Source organism: Pantherophis guttatus, chromosome 17 (assembly GCF_059756535.1).
Source record: "Pantherophis guttatus breed Tessera chromosome 17, ASM5975653v1, whole genome shotgun sequence".
In the NCBI taxonomy this organism is placed as follows: Eukaryota; Metazoa; Chordata; class Lepidosauria; order Squamata; family Colubridae; genus Pantherophis; species Pantherophis guttatus.
The window spans coordinates 8,071,627-8,088,883 of record NC_142079.1 but is presented as its reverse complement, the minus strand read 5'-3'; the positions used below and the strand labels follow the sequence as shown (position 1 = coordinate 8,088,883).

Genomic DNA, 17,257 nt, shown 5'->3' with positions numbered 1-17,257 from the left:
AAAGAAGAAAACAATGGTTTAAAGAAAAGAACGTTTTTGGCCTCCGTGCGACGGGTTTTTGCCCTCCCCGGCCCCCAGGAGCACTCTTGCAGGCCTCCCAAACTCTTCACACGTCCCATTTTCACCAAAAACAGGCCCGTTTTTGGCCTCCTGAGTCTCCCACACATCCCGTTTTTGCCCTCCCCGGCCCCCAGGAGCACTCTTCAGGCCTCCCAAACCCTTCACATGTCCTGTTTTCACCAAAAACGAGCCCGTTTTTGGCCTCCTGAGCCTCCCACACATCCCGTTTTTGCCCTCCCCAGCCCCCAGGAGCACTCTTGCAGGCCTCCCAAACCCTTCACATGTCCTGTTTTCACCAAAAACGAGCCCGTTTTTGGCCTCCTGAGCCTCCCACACATCCCGTTTTTGCCCTCCCCAGGCCCTAGGAGCACTCTTGCAGGCCTCCCAAACCCTTCACACGTCCTGTTCACCAAAAACGAGCCCGTTTTTGGTGAAAACGGGACGTACAGGGTGGTTTCGGGAGGCCAAAAACAGGGCTGTATTCAGTCTATAAGAAGCACATACATTTCCATTCACTCTTTTTGAGGGGGAAAGTGCATCTTATAGTCCGAAAAATACGGTAAATGAGAAGTTAAAATGTGAAAGAGGACAAAGAACTCTGCTTCGTCCACATTTTGTGTTTGTTGTACATATCTTCAACATCTTCCCTTACCCACCTTGGCTGTAAGCAAGATTTTAGATTTTTGACGCTCGAGACCCGACCGCAAAAAAATCAGGATGTGAAGCGGCTCAGAGAGGCCAGGCAATGTTCATCCTTTTTTTTTAATTGCCTTCAAAAAACAGAATTAAAGTCTCGGCAGGCTGAGACAGACCACGCTAAACAGTATTAAATTCAGCGCCGAAGCTTATTAAAAAGGCCAAGCGAGTGATAGAATCTGAAAGGAAACCGAACTATTTTGGAGAAAAGTTTTTAACCTAATGCTGCGTTTTAACATTTTGTCTCGCAAAACAGTACTCTCAGATTTAATTTCCAGCTCCTTAATCTGCTCCTCTTATATTGTTTTTCTGGACCCGTATCGTTTTGTAGTTTGTTTTTTTTTAAAAAAACAACACCTGTACATATTCTGGAATGGTCTTTTATCTAATAAGGTAAAGGTTCCCCTCGCACATATTGTGCTAGTCGTTCCCGACTCTAGGGAGCAGTGCTCATCTCCGTTTCAAAGCCCAAGAGCCAGCGCTGTACAAAGACGTCTCCGTGGTCATGTGGCCGGCAGGACTCAACACCAAAGGTGCACGGAACGCTGTTACCTTCCCACCTTCTCTATTTCCTTTCTCTATCCTCTCCTCGCCTGTTCCCTCCTCTCCCCTCAGCATCCCTTAGAAGGTGCTTCCCTCACCCCTTTTCTTTCTGTGGGCTGAGATGTCTCTTATCAGATCCCTGCTTTAGCTGGAGCTCTTCCTCCTGCTGCCTCTCAAGGACATTCCCACCGACCATTTCACACCAGATGGAAGATTGACAAGTGCACCATGCTGACCCCTCCTCCCTCCCAAGGGAAAGGGAAAGGTTCCCCTCGCACATATGTGCTAGTCGTTCCCGACTCTAGGGGGCGGTGCTCATCTCCGTTTCAAAGCCAAAGAGCCAGCGCTGTCCAAAGATGTCTCCGTGGTCATGTGACTGGCATGATTCAATGCCAAAGGCGCACGGAACGCCATTACCTTCCCACCGAAGGTGATCCCTATTTTTCTACTTCTATTTTTTACCTGCTTTCGAACTGCTAGGTTGGCAGAAGTTGGGACAAGTCACGGGAGCTCACCCTGTTACGCGGCACTAGGGATTCGAACCGCTGAACTGCCGAACTCAGCGTCTTAGCCACTGAGCCACTGTGTCCCTCTAATATAGACAGGGTTTTTTTCCCCAAACTAATTCCCCTTTGGAATTTTACATGTTTCGGGGATCGTTTTTTTATTAAATGCACATTTCAAAAGGTCTATTAGGATGGGTGAAAGACCATCCATCTAAGCACGGTCTAGTTTGAAATTCAGGAAATACGACTTGAATTAAATTTGCCAGAAGTGTTGAAGCCAACAGATTTTTTTTAACATAACGAAATCCTGCCTTTAAAACAACACCCACCCCCCTCTCAAAAAACCACTCCTCTCTTTTTTACATTCTATTGTGTACAAAGCAACTTAAAACAACTAGCAAAGGTAGGTCTGGAGTTTGAAGACAGTTGCACAATTTTGTCAAAAGAATCCCCCCCCTTTTTTTCTTTTTCTTTTTTTTTGCTAAGGCAGCTTCCAAGTTGTGTCTCGAGACGGAAGGCAAGCTGAACTGGTTTGGCCGCTACGACAATCACACAACAGGGCTTAGAAACAGTGTTTAAGTTTCTACGAAAGTTATTTAGGGGCTGACGTCTTGGGGTTTTTTAAATCTTGGGATCCCGGCGAAGTTACTGATGAATTGTCCCTCTACAACAGGGTTTCTCAACTTGGTAGCTTGAAGATGGGTGGACTTCAACTCCCAGAATCCTGGGGAAGGATACTGTAAAATCTCCATTCCCTCCCAACACCAGGGGAAAGGATATTGCAAAATCCCCATTCCCATTCCCTCCCCACTCCAGGGGAAGGATACTGCAAAATCCCCATTCCCTCCCCACTCCTGGGGAAGGATACTGTAAAATCTCCATTCCCTCCCCACTCCTGGGGAAGGATACTGTAAAATCTCCATTCCCTCCCCACACCAGGGGAAAGGATATTGCAAAATCCCCATTCCCTCCCCACTCCAGGGGAAGGATACTGCAAAATCCCCATTCCCTCCCCACTCCAGGGGAAGGATACTGTAAAATCTCCATTCCCTCCCCACTCCAGGGGAAGGATACTGTAAAATCCCCCTTCCCTCCCCACTCCAGGGGAAGGATACTGTAAAATCTCCATTCCCTCCACACTCCAGGGGAAGGTTACTGCAAAATCCCCATTTCCTCCAGATCAGCTGGGACTCGGGAGGCAGAGAATAGATGGGAGCGGGGCCAGTCAGAATTTTTACTACCAGTTCTCCGAACTACTCAAAATTTCACGCACCCCCGTGCCCCCCATTTTGGCTGGCTGCCAGAGGCCTCACGGGCCGGTCCTTTGCTTTTTCCAGGCCAGCCCTGGGGGCCAGATTTAAGCACCCCGTGGGACGGATTCGGCCCGAGGGCCTCGAGTTTGACACCCCTGCTGTAGAGACTAATGAAGATGACCTTGATGGAGATATACAGGTAGTCCTCGAATTACGACCACAATGGATCCCAACATTTATGTTGCTAGGTGAGACAGCTGTTACGTGAATTTTTGGACTAGGTCTTCCTTGCTCCGGCAGGAAACTCTATACCATTTCAGACAAATGGCCGTCCAATCTGTTCTTAAAAAACCTTCCCGTGTGACCGTACTTCGGTCATCTTACTAAAAACCAGGATTTGTTGAATAAGCCACAGTTGTGTCAGTTTTAAGATTTTACTGGCTGGAACGAACTTGAAAACTTGGCTCAAGAGTTTTGGAGAGCCCTTGACGTTGATCCCGGAGAGAGATTTCGTCTTCTCTCCGTCCATCAAGCGGAGTTTCTCTCCTCTTTTTTTTTGCAAATGTTGGCTTGTCGGAGAGTTCCAGAGGGACGCAAATCCGTAACGGAGCTGCGAAATCAGGAGATGATGAATGAACTGATGGCGGTTTTTCTCCCTGACTCATGATAACCAAAGAGCTGAGTCCTAAGTTTTCGGTTGATGGATTGCAGAGAAGGGGTTTTTTTTTTCGTTTTTTTTTAAATGTTTGCCTGGATTGCAACTGAGAAGAAGTGTCACGCCTGCTAACGAGACCTGACCAAAATCAATCTCTAGTTTTATTGAGATCGGCTATAATAGAGAGCATCGGATTCTGCTGAACCTCCTCCTTCCTCAAAATTCAGTAAATTAGAGACGCGTCTTCTTTTGACCACTTCCAAGCAGGGGTGGGCTTCAAACATTTTAGCAAGGGGTTCTCTGCCCGGTTGCTGGGTGGGCGTGGCCTAGTCAGCCTCCTGCACCACTTGGGGGGAGTTTTTGTCCTCCCCGGGTTCTGTAGGCTTTTCTTGAACTTCCGGGAGGGAGAAAACAGCCTCCCCAGGCTCCAGAGGCCCTCTGGAGGCTGGGAACGGGCTTATTTCAGGCCTTCCCAAACTTCCGGTAGGCCCGTTTTTTGCCCTCCCCGAGCCTCCGTGCCCTGCACTTACCTGCATCCAAAACAGGCCATGTGGGGACTCCTCGCAGGGGTGGGGAGGGGTGGGCAGGGCCAGCCAGGAGTGGGAAGTGGGGGTTCTCCGAAGTGCACAGAATCTTAGCTAGAGGTTCTCCCGAACCCCTACGAACCCCCAGCAGGCCACCCCTGCTTCCAAGTGTTAAACATCTCTGGACGTTAAGAAGGCTGAAGCTCATTTCGCCAGCGTGGACTTCCTGTACAGGTAATCCTCGTTTTACAACAGTTCATTTAGCGACCGTTTGAAGTTACCGCAGCACTGAAAAGAAAAACGACTTCTGGCCACTTTTCACACTTACAATCACTGCAGCATCCCCAATGTCGCGTGATCAAAATTCGGACGCTTGGCAAGCGATTCGTATTTATGATGGCTGCAGCGTTTCCCGGGGGTCCACATTGGCGACCTTCGGACGAGCGAAGTCAATGGGGAAGCAAGACTCACTTAACAACCAGGTTACTAATTTATAACAACTGCAATGACAATCTGGAATCGCCTTGCCTGCGGTCCGATTGAAGCATAGTACACAAAAATTGTCTGCTACAACGTCTTGCCCGTCAATGACTTCTTCGGTTTCAACCGAAGTTTCAAAAAGCCTTGATAGTACAGTGGTCTAAAGCACCCTGTTATTAACACCAGCTGCCTGCAATTACTGCAGGTTCGAATCTCGCCAGGCTCAAGGTTGACTTAGCCTTCCATCCTTTCTAAGGTAGGTAAATTGAGGACCCAGCTTGTGGGGGCAATAAACTGACTTTGTATAAATATACAAAAGGATGAAGGCTATTGCTTAGCGCATTGTAAGCCGCCCTGAGTCTCCGGAGAAGGGAGGCATATAAATCAAATTAAAAAAAAAAAAACTCCCAGAATTCCTCAACCAGTTTAAGACTTGTAGCAGAGCTATCCAGAGGAGCCTGGATAGCTCTGCAGACTAAGCATTGTAATTTAACACCAACTGTCTGCAATTAAAGTAAGTTCGAATCTCTCCAAGGCTCAAGGTTGATTCAGCCTTCCATCCTTTCTAAGGTAGGTAAATTGAGGACCCGGTTTGTGGGGGCAATAAACTGACTTTGTATAAATATACAAAAGGATGAAGGCTATTGCTTAGCGCATTGTAAGCCGCCCTGAGTCTCCGGAGAAGGGCGGCATATAAATCAAATTTTTTTTAAAAAAAAAAAACCGCAATAGTAAACAGGCAAACCATCGATACAAACTCAAAGTAAACCGCTTCAAACTCGACTGCAGAAAATACGACTCCAGCAACAGAGCGGTAAACACCTGGAATGCTCTACCTGCCTCCGTTGTTACAGCCTCAAACCCTCACAGCTTCAACCTCAAACTGTCTATCGTGGACCTCATGCATTTCGGGCTCAATTGCGGTCGTAAATTGAGGACTACCTGCGGATGAAAAATGGAACACCACCCCCCACCCCCTTTCCCACACGCCCCCTCCCCGCTTTCCCAAAGCATGCAACACCCTTAACAGGTGTGTCCCTTTAAATATCGACTGACACATTTGCAGAGAGGAGACGTCCAGCCAAGGATTAGGCGTCCTACCTCGGCTCACCAGCTGGAGTTCGCCCTATCGGGGTATCTCATAACTATTTGAAAAGATATTTTCGAAAGCGCACGGCAACCCCCTTGGCCTCTGACCCTCGGAGAATGCATCGAGCCACTGAACATTTGTGCTCCAAGAATGCACACTTGGCACTCGGGGGCTCGTCCCTTGGCAGAGGGACCTCCGAAAAAAGCAAATGTTTGGCCCGAATTGGATCCTGTACGCCCACCCCGTCTCGGGTAAATTGAAACTGATTTGTAGGGCTTCAAAGAAAGAGAACGAGAGATGTCATTTTTGTTTTAAAAAGAGGATCTCTTGAGGATGAGCAAATAAGAGACACCAGCACGGACAGAGGTGGGTTACACATCATTTTACCACCGGTTCGCCCAGCACTGGAAATGTGAGCACGCACATCCGCGCGGCGTCACAAAACACGGCAATTCGCTCACGCGCGTCGTCCAGGCATACATGCGGTGTCAAAAACACAGCGATATAGGACGGGATTGCACCCAGGCAGGTGGGCGGGCCCATCCGCAGTTCGCCACTACCAGTTCGCCGAACCGGCTGAATACCACCTCCGAGCACGGAGGTGATGCTCAGACCGTCCCAAAAATAAAATAAAATTAAGGAATGGGAAAAGGTCTATTCAGAGCAGCACCCAGCATGGAAGAGCACCCATTTTTCAGCAGGAAAGTACTGTCCAGAATCGCGATATGCCCGTGAGAGATCTTATGCTGAGATTGCGAGAACATCTGGCATGGATCAGGATGGAGAAGAAAACTTTTTTTGGCACCACCGCCACTCTCTCTGGAAGCAATCAGGAGATGAGACCTGGAAAACGAAGCATTGCTTCCACGGCAGCTGCCAAAACGAATATTTTGGAAAGGAAAAGGGCCCACAAGCATGGTACCAAGCGGAGCGGAATATCTGAGCTAACGGACCGAACGAGTTCAAATGTAGGAAGTCACCAGGGTTTCCAATTTGCTCCTCGGGCAAGCTAGAATGTCTGCGCTGGCCCAGATTTTCAATGGGGGTGGGGGGAAGGGGAGGGGGGAGAAAGCAGAGGCAAAATTAAGGGGCTGGTGATGTAATCCGACACGGGACCCATGTGCTAAAGACACCTAATCCGGCGCCCACGTGTTCCACAGCTGAACACCTCCCAAAGGGAGAAGAGAGGCACCAAACCGAACACATGCAGGAGAGGAGGAGGAGGAGGAGGAGGAGGATGGAACCTTGCAAGAGAACCTGGAATCATTGGGTTGGAAGGGACCTTGGAGATCTTCTAGTCCAACCCCCTGCTCAAGGCAGGAGACCTTATACCCGTGATGGCGAACCCACAGATGGCACACGGAGCCATTTCTGTGGGCACGCGAGCCATCGCCCTAGATCAGCTGTACCACTCATGCGCGCGCGCCTCCCGCTGGCCAGCTGATTTTCGGGTCTCTCCCATGCATGCGAGAGGCGTGCGCACATGCCCATGCCGCCAGGCCCCTCCCAGGAGTCTCCATGTGGCCTCTTTTGGATGCCAGGTAAATACAAGGTTCTGGAAGGGTGAAAAATGGGCGTACTGGAAGTCCGAAACAGGCTGTTTCCGGCCTCCGGAGGCTTCAGGGAGGCCTGCTAGGCCCAAAACAGGGTGCAGAGGAGTCGCGCATATATGTGTAGGGGGTGGGGCATGCAGGGGGGCATTGCATTATGGGTGTGGGCCCGCGTGCGTGCGCTATCACATGCTTTTGGCACCCAAGGAGAAAAATGGTTAGCCATCACTGCTTTATATCATCCTGGTCAACTGGTTGTTGTCCAGTCTATTTCTGAAACCTCCAGTGATGGAGCCCCCATGACTTTGAGAGGCAAGCTATTCCATTGATTAATTGCTCTTGCCGTCAGGAAATTTCTCCTTACTTCTAACTCCTCTTTTTAACAAGCTTCCACCCATTATTTCTTGTCCTGCCCCTCTGGTGCTTTGGAGAATAAGTCAATCCCCTCTTCTCCGTATCACCTCCGTTTCAATATTGGAAGACTACTACAATTCCCTCTTTAACGTAACCCCTTAAAATTTGGGGTAAAGTCGGAGCGACTGGATGGAGCTGAGCCTTTACTGGCCGGATGCCCTTCCTGACACCTACCCGGAGTTCACAGCAGATATTTTTCCTTTGCACTTTGGGAAAGAAACATCTGTCGCTACCTCGTTTTGGAACTCTCCACTTTCCGAGTGGGAGGCGAGGGTCTTCGCCAATAAGCCACCACGCCGCTCATCCCTACTATCATGTCCTGTCCCCCCGCAATCCTGTTCATCATATGATTTAGCCTCAAGATCCTTTATCATCTTTGTTGCTCTTTTGAGCACGCTCCAGAACCTGATTTCCTCGGAGAGCCGAGTGGCGTGCAAAGGACAATCTCAAGGCAGCTCCTACAACGAGGATTACTCACGCGTAATACTGCAGGTGCCATAACCAGTTTGAGAAGCGCCAGCGACTCTCTCCCTGATGGGTTAAACAAAGAACCAGCTAGTCTTGTATTATTAATGCAATGGGCTTGCGGTTTCTCTGCATTGTTCTGCAGATGCGCCGGTCTGCAATCTGCAAGCTTGGGAGGAGATGCTAGAAATATTCAGACGGAATATTTCAAGACTTTTCAAGGGTGGCCATAGGGCCACACAGATTCTCCGCGGCTGTATGTCCAAGTCTCGTCTCCCCAGAGATCTTCGGATCTCCCATCAAAAAAAAAAGAGGGATGTTGCAAGCACTAAACTCATCCTCCTCTTTTAATGACCCCATCATCCCTTGCGGGGTGGAGTCTGGGCAACTGAATGGAGCTAGCAGTGTGTTTTACTGGCCGGATGCCTTTCCTGTCACCAGTGCGGAGTTATATTCAGCAGCTCTATTCTCAGTGTGCCCAGAGAGAGAAATATCTGCCTCTACCTAGGATCGAACTCACAGCCTCCTGATTGTCAGGCAAGAGCTCCACCTCTAGGCCAGCGCACCACTCGTTGGAAGCACCGAACCGATTTAAGATTATTGGGAACAATACAGATAGCCCCCAACTTAATTTGTTCAGTGACCATTTGAAGTTACAATAGCTGTAAAAAAAAAAAAAAGTGACTTACAATCCATTTTCACTCTTACGACCGTTGTGGCATCCCCATGGTCAAGTGATCCAAAGTCTGACGCTTGGCAACTCATATTTACAACGGTTGTAGTGTCCTGGGGCCATGTGATCCCCTTTTGCAACTGAAGTCAATAGGGACACTGCTTCGCTTAACAACTATGTCACTAATTTGACAATTGCAGCGATCGACTTACCAACCATGGCCACGAAAGTCATAAAACGGAGCAAAGTCTCACTTAAAGCTTTGTCTTGATTGGCAGTAGGAAATGTTGGGCTCAAAACTGTGATCGTAAGTCGAGCACTATCTGTGCTTCGGTTTTCACTGAGCGATTCTTCGCTCAACATCCAGAGGCGGCAAGAAAATTAGCACAGAATATCCGGTTCGTTTCCCTATTTAGAGTTCAAATTCTCTTAAATCCACCCAGATTTGAGGAGGATGATCTGTGTCATTAAAAACTAACCAATGATCCCTGGTGTTTTTTTTTTTCCTGGTCCACAAGGAAACCCGTTTCCGATTGTAATTTACACAACGGAAACCGAGAACGTGTCCTCCGCAGAGATGCCAACAGAAAAATGGCACCATCTTCAACCACAGAGTATCAGATGATTTCTCAGGTAAAGGTAAAGGTTCCCCTCGCACATATTGTGCTAGTTATTCCCGGCTCTAGGGGGCAGTGCTCATCTCCGTTTCAAAGCCCAAGAGCCAGCGCTGTCCGAAGACGTCTCCGTGGTCATGTGGCCGGCATGACTCAATGCCAAAGGCGCACGAAACTCCGTTACCTTCCCACCAAAGGTGGTCCTTATTTTTCTACTTGCGTGTTTTTTTAACGTGCTTTCGAACTGCTAGGTTGGCAGAAGTCACGGGAGCTCCCCCCGTTCCGCGGCACTAGGGACTCGAACCGCTGAACTTTCGATCGACAAGCTCAGCGTCTTAGCCACAGAGCCCCCGTGTCCCTTAGAGATGTTTTCTATTATGACCAAATTTCAGACTGGATGATGGGTCCCAGCCAACCTTCTCTCAATGGACAACTTTAGGGGTGTATCCCGGATCCCGTCTTTCCCAGAGCAGCATTGTCCTTGGGCTTCTCTCCTCAACAGCTGGAGGCCAACAAGGTAGAGAAGGCTTCCCAAGAAGTTCCCCTCAAAGGCAATGAGGTAGCTCAACCCAAGAAGACCAACTTTGCACCTGAGGTTCACCTCTTCCATCGACAGCAGAAAGGAAAACTTTGGTGGGCCCCGAAGGGCGTTTCTTCCAACTTGGGGAGATGACCCACCTCACTTTTGGTCCCCCCACCCCTTGGTTCAAAAGTCAACAACCCCCTCAACGGTTTTAAGGAAAAGCTTGGGAACCAAGAAGCAATCCAAACCAAGAAGCTAATCTGAAGTTCCCTTCTGAGCAATATCAAATGCCTGGATCTTGGCTGACCTTCTTTCCCAACAATTCCAAGTTCCAAGGGATAATACACATACACACACACACTCAACGGAGGGGAAGAGCAAAGTGACACGTACATTTTCCATTCTGGGTAAGCCATTACAATCAAGAGTAGAAGAGAGGGAGAGGAAGGAGACAGGGCCCGTATCTGCTCGTCTGCCAAATGGGTCAGGAGGAGGTTATGTGAAAATATGAAACATGTGTCTTCTTGGACCAAAAGATGGAACAACATGATTACAACAGGAAATGTACAGGAAAGCGAGCCGGGGAGGGCGAGGGCACGCTTGCCAAAAGAACATTTCCATGGAAACCCAACACTAAATAGGTTTCTTCCCACCATCGAGTTTGCAGATGTGCAATTCACCTGAGTTTGCTCCTTTCCCACCCGCTCAGCCGCCGGGGTCCTCCCCCGAGCATCCATCCCATCTCAGACCATCCATCCATCTCTTCTCCATTATTCCCCTTCCCCCTTTTAAAATGTGAGAACGCAGATGACGTGACGTCTTCTGCGGTTTAAGAAGCCAACTCCAAAGTCTATAGCGTTGGCTCCAGGAGAATCCCACGGATGGACCGGAGAACGTGAAGTCCAACGTTGGATATCCCCCTGCGATTCTTGCATGATGGATGCTCTTCCTTCTGCCCCCCATCCCACCTTCTCCAAATTTAAAATAATAATAATAATAATAAAAAAAGCTGGCATTCTTCAGAACAATCAAGATCTTGCTTATTTGGAGATCTCGGTAATTTGGCCCTCAAAATGTAGCAGAAACATTGACCAAGGAAGGTCCTAAGCTAGCTCAATGTTTCTCAACCATCGCCAGTTTAAGATGGGTGGACTTCAACTCCTAGAATTCCCCAGCCAGAGCTGAAGTCCACCCATCTTAAAACTGGCCACCGCTGAGAAAAACTGGGATAGCTACTATGCTGAGGTTGCAAGTGGTCTCTAGAGTCTTCTTCTAAGGCCACCCTCCTCAACTTCCTCTCATCCCGATGTCCAATTTTGGAGTCATGATGGCAGAAAATGTGGCAGCACAGGTCAAGTCCTAACTTAAGTTTGTACCTTCACATAAAAAATGGCATCCATCCATCCATCCATCCATCCATCCATCCATCCATCCATCCATCCATCCATCCATCCATCCATCCATCTATCTATCTATCTATCTATCTATCTATCTATCTATCTAGAGGGACGTGGTGGCTCAGTGGCTAAGACGAAAGATCGGCAGTTCAGCAGTTCGAATCCCTAGTGCCGCCTAACGGGGTGAGCTCCCGTGACTTGTCCCAGCTTCGGCCAACCTAGCAGTTCGAAAGCAGGTAAAAAATGCAAGTAGAAAAATAGGGACCACCTTTGGTGGGAAGGGAACAGCGTTCCGTGCACCTACGGTGTTGAGTCATGCCGGCCACATGACCACGGAGACGTCTTTGGACAGCGCTGGCTCTTCGGCTTTGAAACGGAGATGAGCACCGCCCCCTAGAGTCGGGAACGACTAGCACGTATGTCCGAGGGGAACCTTTATCTTTACCTTACCTACCTATCTGCCTATCATCCATCCATCCATCCATCCACCCACCCACCCACCCACCCACCCATCATCCATCATCCATCAACAGGTTCATTCCAGTCTACTAGACCATTAACTTCCATTCTAATCATAAACTCGCTCTAGAAAATGGTATTATTATTATTATTATGGTTGGTCAGCCTGGATTTGTCACTTTTCTCCACCTATCGAGATCTTCCCAAGGACCGGGGATAGGCATGTATGAATGTTGGATGGTATTAAAAGATCTCCTCGCAGGAGGTAAGCTGTTCCAAGCAAACTTGCCTTTTGCAATTGACCGATGGGGATTTTGTCAATTTTGCAGCCCTCTTCTAAGCGGTTTTACAGAGTCAGCTTCTTGCCCCCAACAATCCGGGTCCTCATTTTTACGAACCTCGGAAGGAGGGAAGGCTGAGTCAACCTGGAGCTGGTGAGAATCAAACTATTGGCAGTCAGCATTGAGTTAGCCTGCAATGCTGCATTCGTTAACCACTGTGAAGGGAGGGAGGGAGGGAGGGAGGGAGGGAGGGAGGGAGGGAGGAAGGAAGGAAGGAAGGAAGGAAGGAAGGAAGGAAGGAAGGAAGGAAGGAAGGAAGGAAGGAAGGAAGGAAGGAAGGAAGGAAGATGGGGGGAGGAAGAGCCTGGAAAGAGCCAGGAAGGAAGGAAGGAAGGGAAGGGAAGGGAAGGGAAGGGAAGGGAAGGGAAGGGAAGGGAAGGGAAGGGAAGGGAAGGGAAGGGAAGGGAAGGGAAGGGAAGGAAGGAAGGAAGGAAGATGGGGGAAGGAAGACCAAGGAAGGAAGAAATAAGAGGAGGGAGAAAAGAGACAGACAGGAAGGAGGGAAGGAAGGAAGATGGGGGGAAGGAAATGCCAGGAAGGAAGGAAGGAAGGAAGGAAGGAAGGAAGGAAGGAAGGAAGGAAGGAAGGAAGGAAGGAAGGAAGGAACCATGATCTTGGTAATCCCACTGGAGTCTGAACCTCAATTTCTCTGAGGGAGTTACCGAAATGTGTAGCGAGGGAAGTAGCTTGAGTAACCCTTATACGTGTCTAAGGATCTTTTTATAAGCAGTGATAGAAAATAAACTAAGGTCTCTTCTCTTACCTCAGCTACCAACATGGGAATTCGCCCGGGGGCAACATCTAACATTATCTATGGAAGAAAAGAAAGACAAGGAGATGTTTCAGTTGGGTCAACAACCAAACAAAAATCAATGTATTTCATCATGGATTAATGGCCCTGGATTTTCGACTCTTCTAAGGTCGATGGGGATTCTCAGTTATCCAGAACATGGTTGTTTTTTTTTCCAAGCACCTTCCGACTGGACATTCTGGTTTTTCTTTGAAGACCTTTCGCTTCTCATCCAAGAAGCTTCTTCAGCTTGGAGGAGGAGGAGGAGGAGGAGGAGGAGGAGAATGGGGGAAGCTGGATTCACTTAACAACTGCCACGACTGGGCTTAGCGATCAGAGCAAAACAGGTCGTAAAACGCGTGTGACTCCCTTAACAACCGTCTAACTTAGTGATGGAAGTTCTGGTTCCAATCGCAGTGCTCAGTTGACGATTGCCAGTACTAGAAGAGAATGCAGAATATAACGTCGTTGGAAGGGACCTCGGAGGTCTTCTAGTCCAACCCCCTGCTCAAGCAGGAGACCCTACACCAGAGGTCTTCAAACTTGGCAGCTTTAAGACTTGTGGACTTCAACTCCCAGAAGTCTCCAGCCAGCATAGAATTCTGGGAGTTGAAGTCCACAAGTCTTAAAGCTGCCAAGTTTGAAGACCTCTGCCCTACACCATGCCAGACAAAGCCTCTTCTTGAAAGACTCCAGTGATGGAGCACCCACAACTTCTGAAGACTGATTAATTGTTCTCACTGTCAGGACATTTCTCCTTATTCCTAGGTTGGTTCCTAAGTTGGTTCCCTATTCCTAGCTTTGCTTCCACCCATTGCTTCTTGTCTTGCCTACCACCATATAAAGGTAAAGGCAAAGGTTCCCCTCGCACATACGTGCTAGTCGTTCCCGACTCTAGGGGGCGGTGCTCATCTCCGTTTCAAAGCCGAAGAGCCAGCGCTGTCCGAAGGCGTCTCCGTGGTCATGTGGCCGGCATGACTCAACGCCAAAGGCCCACGGAACGCTGTTCCCTTCCCACCAAAGTGGTCCCTATTTTTCTACTTGCATTTTTTTTTTACTTGCTTTCGAACTGCTAGGTTGGCAGAAGCTGGGACAAGTCACAGGAGCTCACCCTGTTACGCGGCACCAGGGATTCGAACAGCTGAACTGTCGACTTTTCGTCTTAGCCACTGAGCCAGCATGTCCCATTGATCTATAATTAGCCATTACTTATTGTGATTATGATTAGACATTACTTATCTATGATTACTAATCTATGACTAAAAGGTAAAGATTCCCCTCGCACATATGTGCTAGTCGTTCCCGACTCTAGGGGGCGGTGCTCATCTCCGTTTCAAAGCCGAAGAGCCAGCGCTGTCCGAAGACGTCTCCGTGGTCATGTGGCCGGCATGACTCAACGCCAAAGGCGCACGGAACACTGTTCCCTTCCCGCCAAAGGTGGTCCCTGTTTTTCTACTTGCATTTTTTTCCTGCTTTCGAACTGCTAGGTTGGCAGGAGCTGGGACAAGTCACGGGAGCTCACCCCCGTTACGCGGCGCTAGGGATTCGAACCGCTGAACTGCCGACCTTTTCGATCGACAAGCTCAGCGTCTTAGTCGCCGAGCCACCGCGTCCCTTATAAACCCATATAAAGTTAAGAACATACAAGCCAAGGATTGTCGGGACTTTTTTTCCAAAAAAATGAGAGTCAAATTCAACTCAGTTTAAATGATTGGTTTGAAATGGGAAAGAGAGACCCTTTTAAAGCTGCGAAAGTTGCACGAAAACCGGCTGGGCAGATCTAAAGACAAACTGAGTTTGTAGAAAGAGGCATCTGCCTCCGGGACCCAACCCAGTGAAACCGAGGCCGAGAAGGTTTCTAATCCTTGACAAACACCACAACTGTTTGCAAAGCAAGCATGTTGAAACCCGGTTTCGCTGAGCCTCCAGTGGTAAACGGAGCCCTACAATTAACGCATACATGCTCCAGATGTAGACTGCAACCATAATTGCATCCGAGGGGATCTTGGATGCTTCTGGGATCTTGGGTTGTTTTCCTTGCAGATGTTTCATTAGCCCAAACTAGGTAACATCATCAGTATGCCAGAAGGGAGTGGGACTTGCTTCGGTATACAAGCAGAGAGCAAATCTTGCTCCCTTTTTAGCACTGATGATGTTGCCTAGTTTGGTAATGAAACGTCTGCCAAGAAAACAATCAAACTCAGAGAGCACCAAGGACCCCATAGTCCTTTTCCTGTTCCTTCTCTTCCTCCTCCACTCCGCAAACCCCACTCCCTTCGAGCATTGATGATGTTATCTAGTTGGATAATGAAACATCTGCAAAAAAAAACCAATCAAACTCAGAGCACCAAGGTCCTCACAGTCAGTCCTTCCTTCCTTCCTTCCTTCCTTCCTTCCTTCCTTCCTTCCTTCCTTCCTTCCTTCCTTCCTTCCTCCTGTCCTGTCCTGTCCTGTCCTTCCTTCCTTCCTTCTGTCCTTCCTTCCTTCCTTCCTGGCTTGTCCTTCCCATCTTTCCTCCCTCCTTCCTTCCTTCCTGTCTCTTTTCTCCCTCCTTCCTTCCTGTCTCTTTTCTCCCTCCTTCCTTCCTGTCTCTTTTCTCCCTCCTTCCTTCCTTCCTGTCTCTTTTCTCCCTCCTTCCTTCCTTCCTTCCTCTCCCTTCTAGCACTGATGATGTAACTTAGTTGGGTCATGAAACGTTTGCAAGAAAGAAACCAAGCTCAGAGAGCACCAAGGACCCTCATTTCAACCCTGAGCTTCAAATATTCTTCTTTATCAATAATAGCATTGATGATGTTACCTAGCTGGGTCATAAAACGTCTGCAAGAAAACAACCAAGCTCAGAGCACCAAGGTCTTCACAGCCCGTCCTTCCTTCCTTCCTTCCTTCCTTCCTTGCTCCCTTCCTTCCTTCCTTCCTTCCTTCCTCTCCCTTCTAGCACTGATGATGTTATCCAGCTGGATCATGAACTGGCTGCAAGAAAACAACCAAGCTCAGAGCACCGAAGTGCAGGGGGTTAGACTAGAAGACCTCCAAGGTCCCTTCTAACTCTATATATTCCATTCCATTCCATTCCATTCCATTCCATTCCATCCCATCCCATCCCATCCCATCCCATTCCACATATTCCATTCCATTCTCCTATTCTGTTCCCATTCTCATTCCCATTCCCTTCTCCATCCATTGCTGAAACACTGGTCTATCCATTCCGCAAAAACAGAAACCAACTGATACGGCCAAAACAGATTCCACAGCAATTCGATCTGCCGAGACCTTTGCGAGATTTCAAGCTAAACGCAGAATTTGGTGATCTCACAGGGTTCCTGCTGATGAAGCTGTTTTTTTTTTTTTTTTTTTAAAGATGACTACATCTCAAAAGATTGCCGGCATCTGGTATGTACGCTCCATAATTAGAACGGTGAAGCTACGGGGCGAAACGATTGCCAGGTTTCCTACAGAGATTTCGCTCAATGCAAACTAGGTTTCTCCGTTTTTATCCCCAGCACGTTTTCCTCTCCCGTTAATAACTTCATGGCATCGTTCTCCAATGCAGGACCACAAATTTGTCTGAAATGGCATAGGGCCGTGATGGCGAACCTGTGGCATGCGTGCCACAGGTGGCACATGGAGCCGTATCTGTGGGCACTCAAGTGTTGCCCTAGCTCAGCTCCAATGCACATCAGCCAGCTGATTTTCGGGCTCTTCCCAGAAGGGCCAAAAATCAGCTGCCTGGTGCATGCATGCACGCTTGGCCAATAAAGAATCCGATTCTAATTCTATTCTATTGTATCATGATCACTCACTGACTCAATCAATTTATTACAGTCTTAGACCAGAGACCAGAACAAATAAAAATGCTCAGTAAATATGATGATCATGATTTATCATTTGTTGCTTGCATGCACACTGAGAGTTTATGCACCGAAGACAAATTCCTTGTGTGTCCAATCACACTTGGCCAATAAAGAATTCTATTCTAATTCTATTGTATTATGATCACTCACTCAATCAATTTATTACAGTCTTAGACCAGAGACCAGAATGAATAAAAACGCTCAGTAACTATTATGATCATGAGTTATCATTTGTTGCTCCATGTACACTGAGCGCTTTTGCACCAAAGACAAATTCCTTGTGTGTCCAATCACACTTGGCCAATAAAGAATTCTATTCCAATTCTATTCTATTGTATTATGATCACTCACTCACTCAATCTATTTATTACAG

The 17,257-nt window shown here is 48.2% G+C and overlaps 2 protein-coding genes across 9 annotated transcripts in view; both read right to left on the bottom strand.

Moving 5' to 3' along the window:
• Positions 1–17,257, bottom strand: part of HIC2 (HIC ZBTB transcriptional repressor 2) — a 93,888-nt gene that overhangs the window by 21,004 nt on the left and 55,627 nt on the right. For 6 of the 8 annotated variants that reach the window (XM_087880209.1, XM_087880213.1, XM_034435774.3 and 3 more), the window contains exon 2: positions 13,007–13,054. The exons of the other annotated variants lie outside the window; for them this stretch is intronic. The gene's annotated coding sequence lies outside the window, so the exon portion shown is untranslated. The remainder of the gene's footprint in view (positions 1–13,006; positions 13,055–17,257) is intronic. 8 annotated transcript variants of the gene reach the window in all.
• Positions 1–17,257, bottom strand: part of UBE2L3 (ubiquitin conjugating enzyme E2 L3) — a 164,121-nt gene that overhangs the window by 95,361 nt on the left and 51,503 nt on the right. The window contains exon 2 of the mRNA XM_087880219.1: positions 13,007–13,054. Coding sequence (XP_087736345.1) covers positions 13,007–13,054 — 48 coding nt within the window. The remainder of the gene's footprint in view (positions 1–13,006; positions 13,055–17,257) is intronic.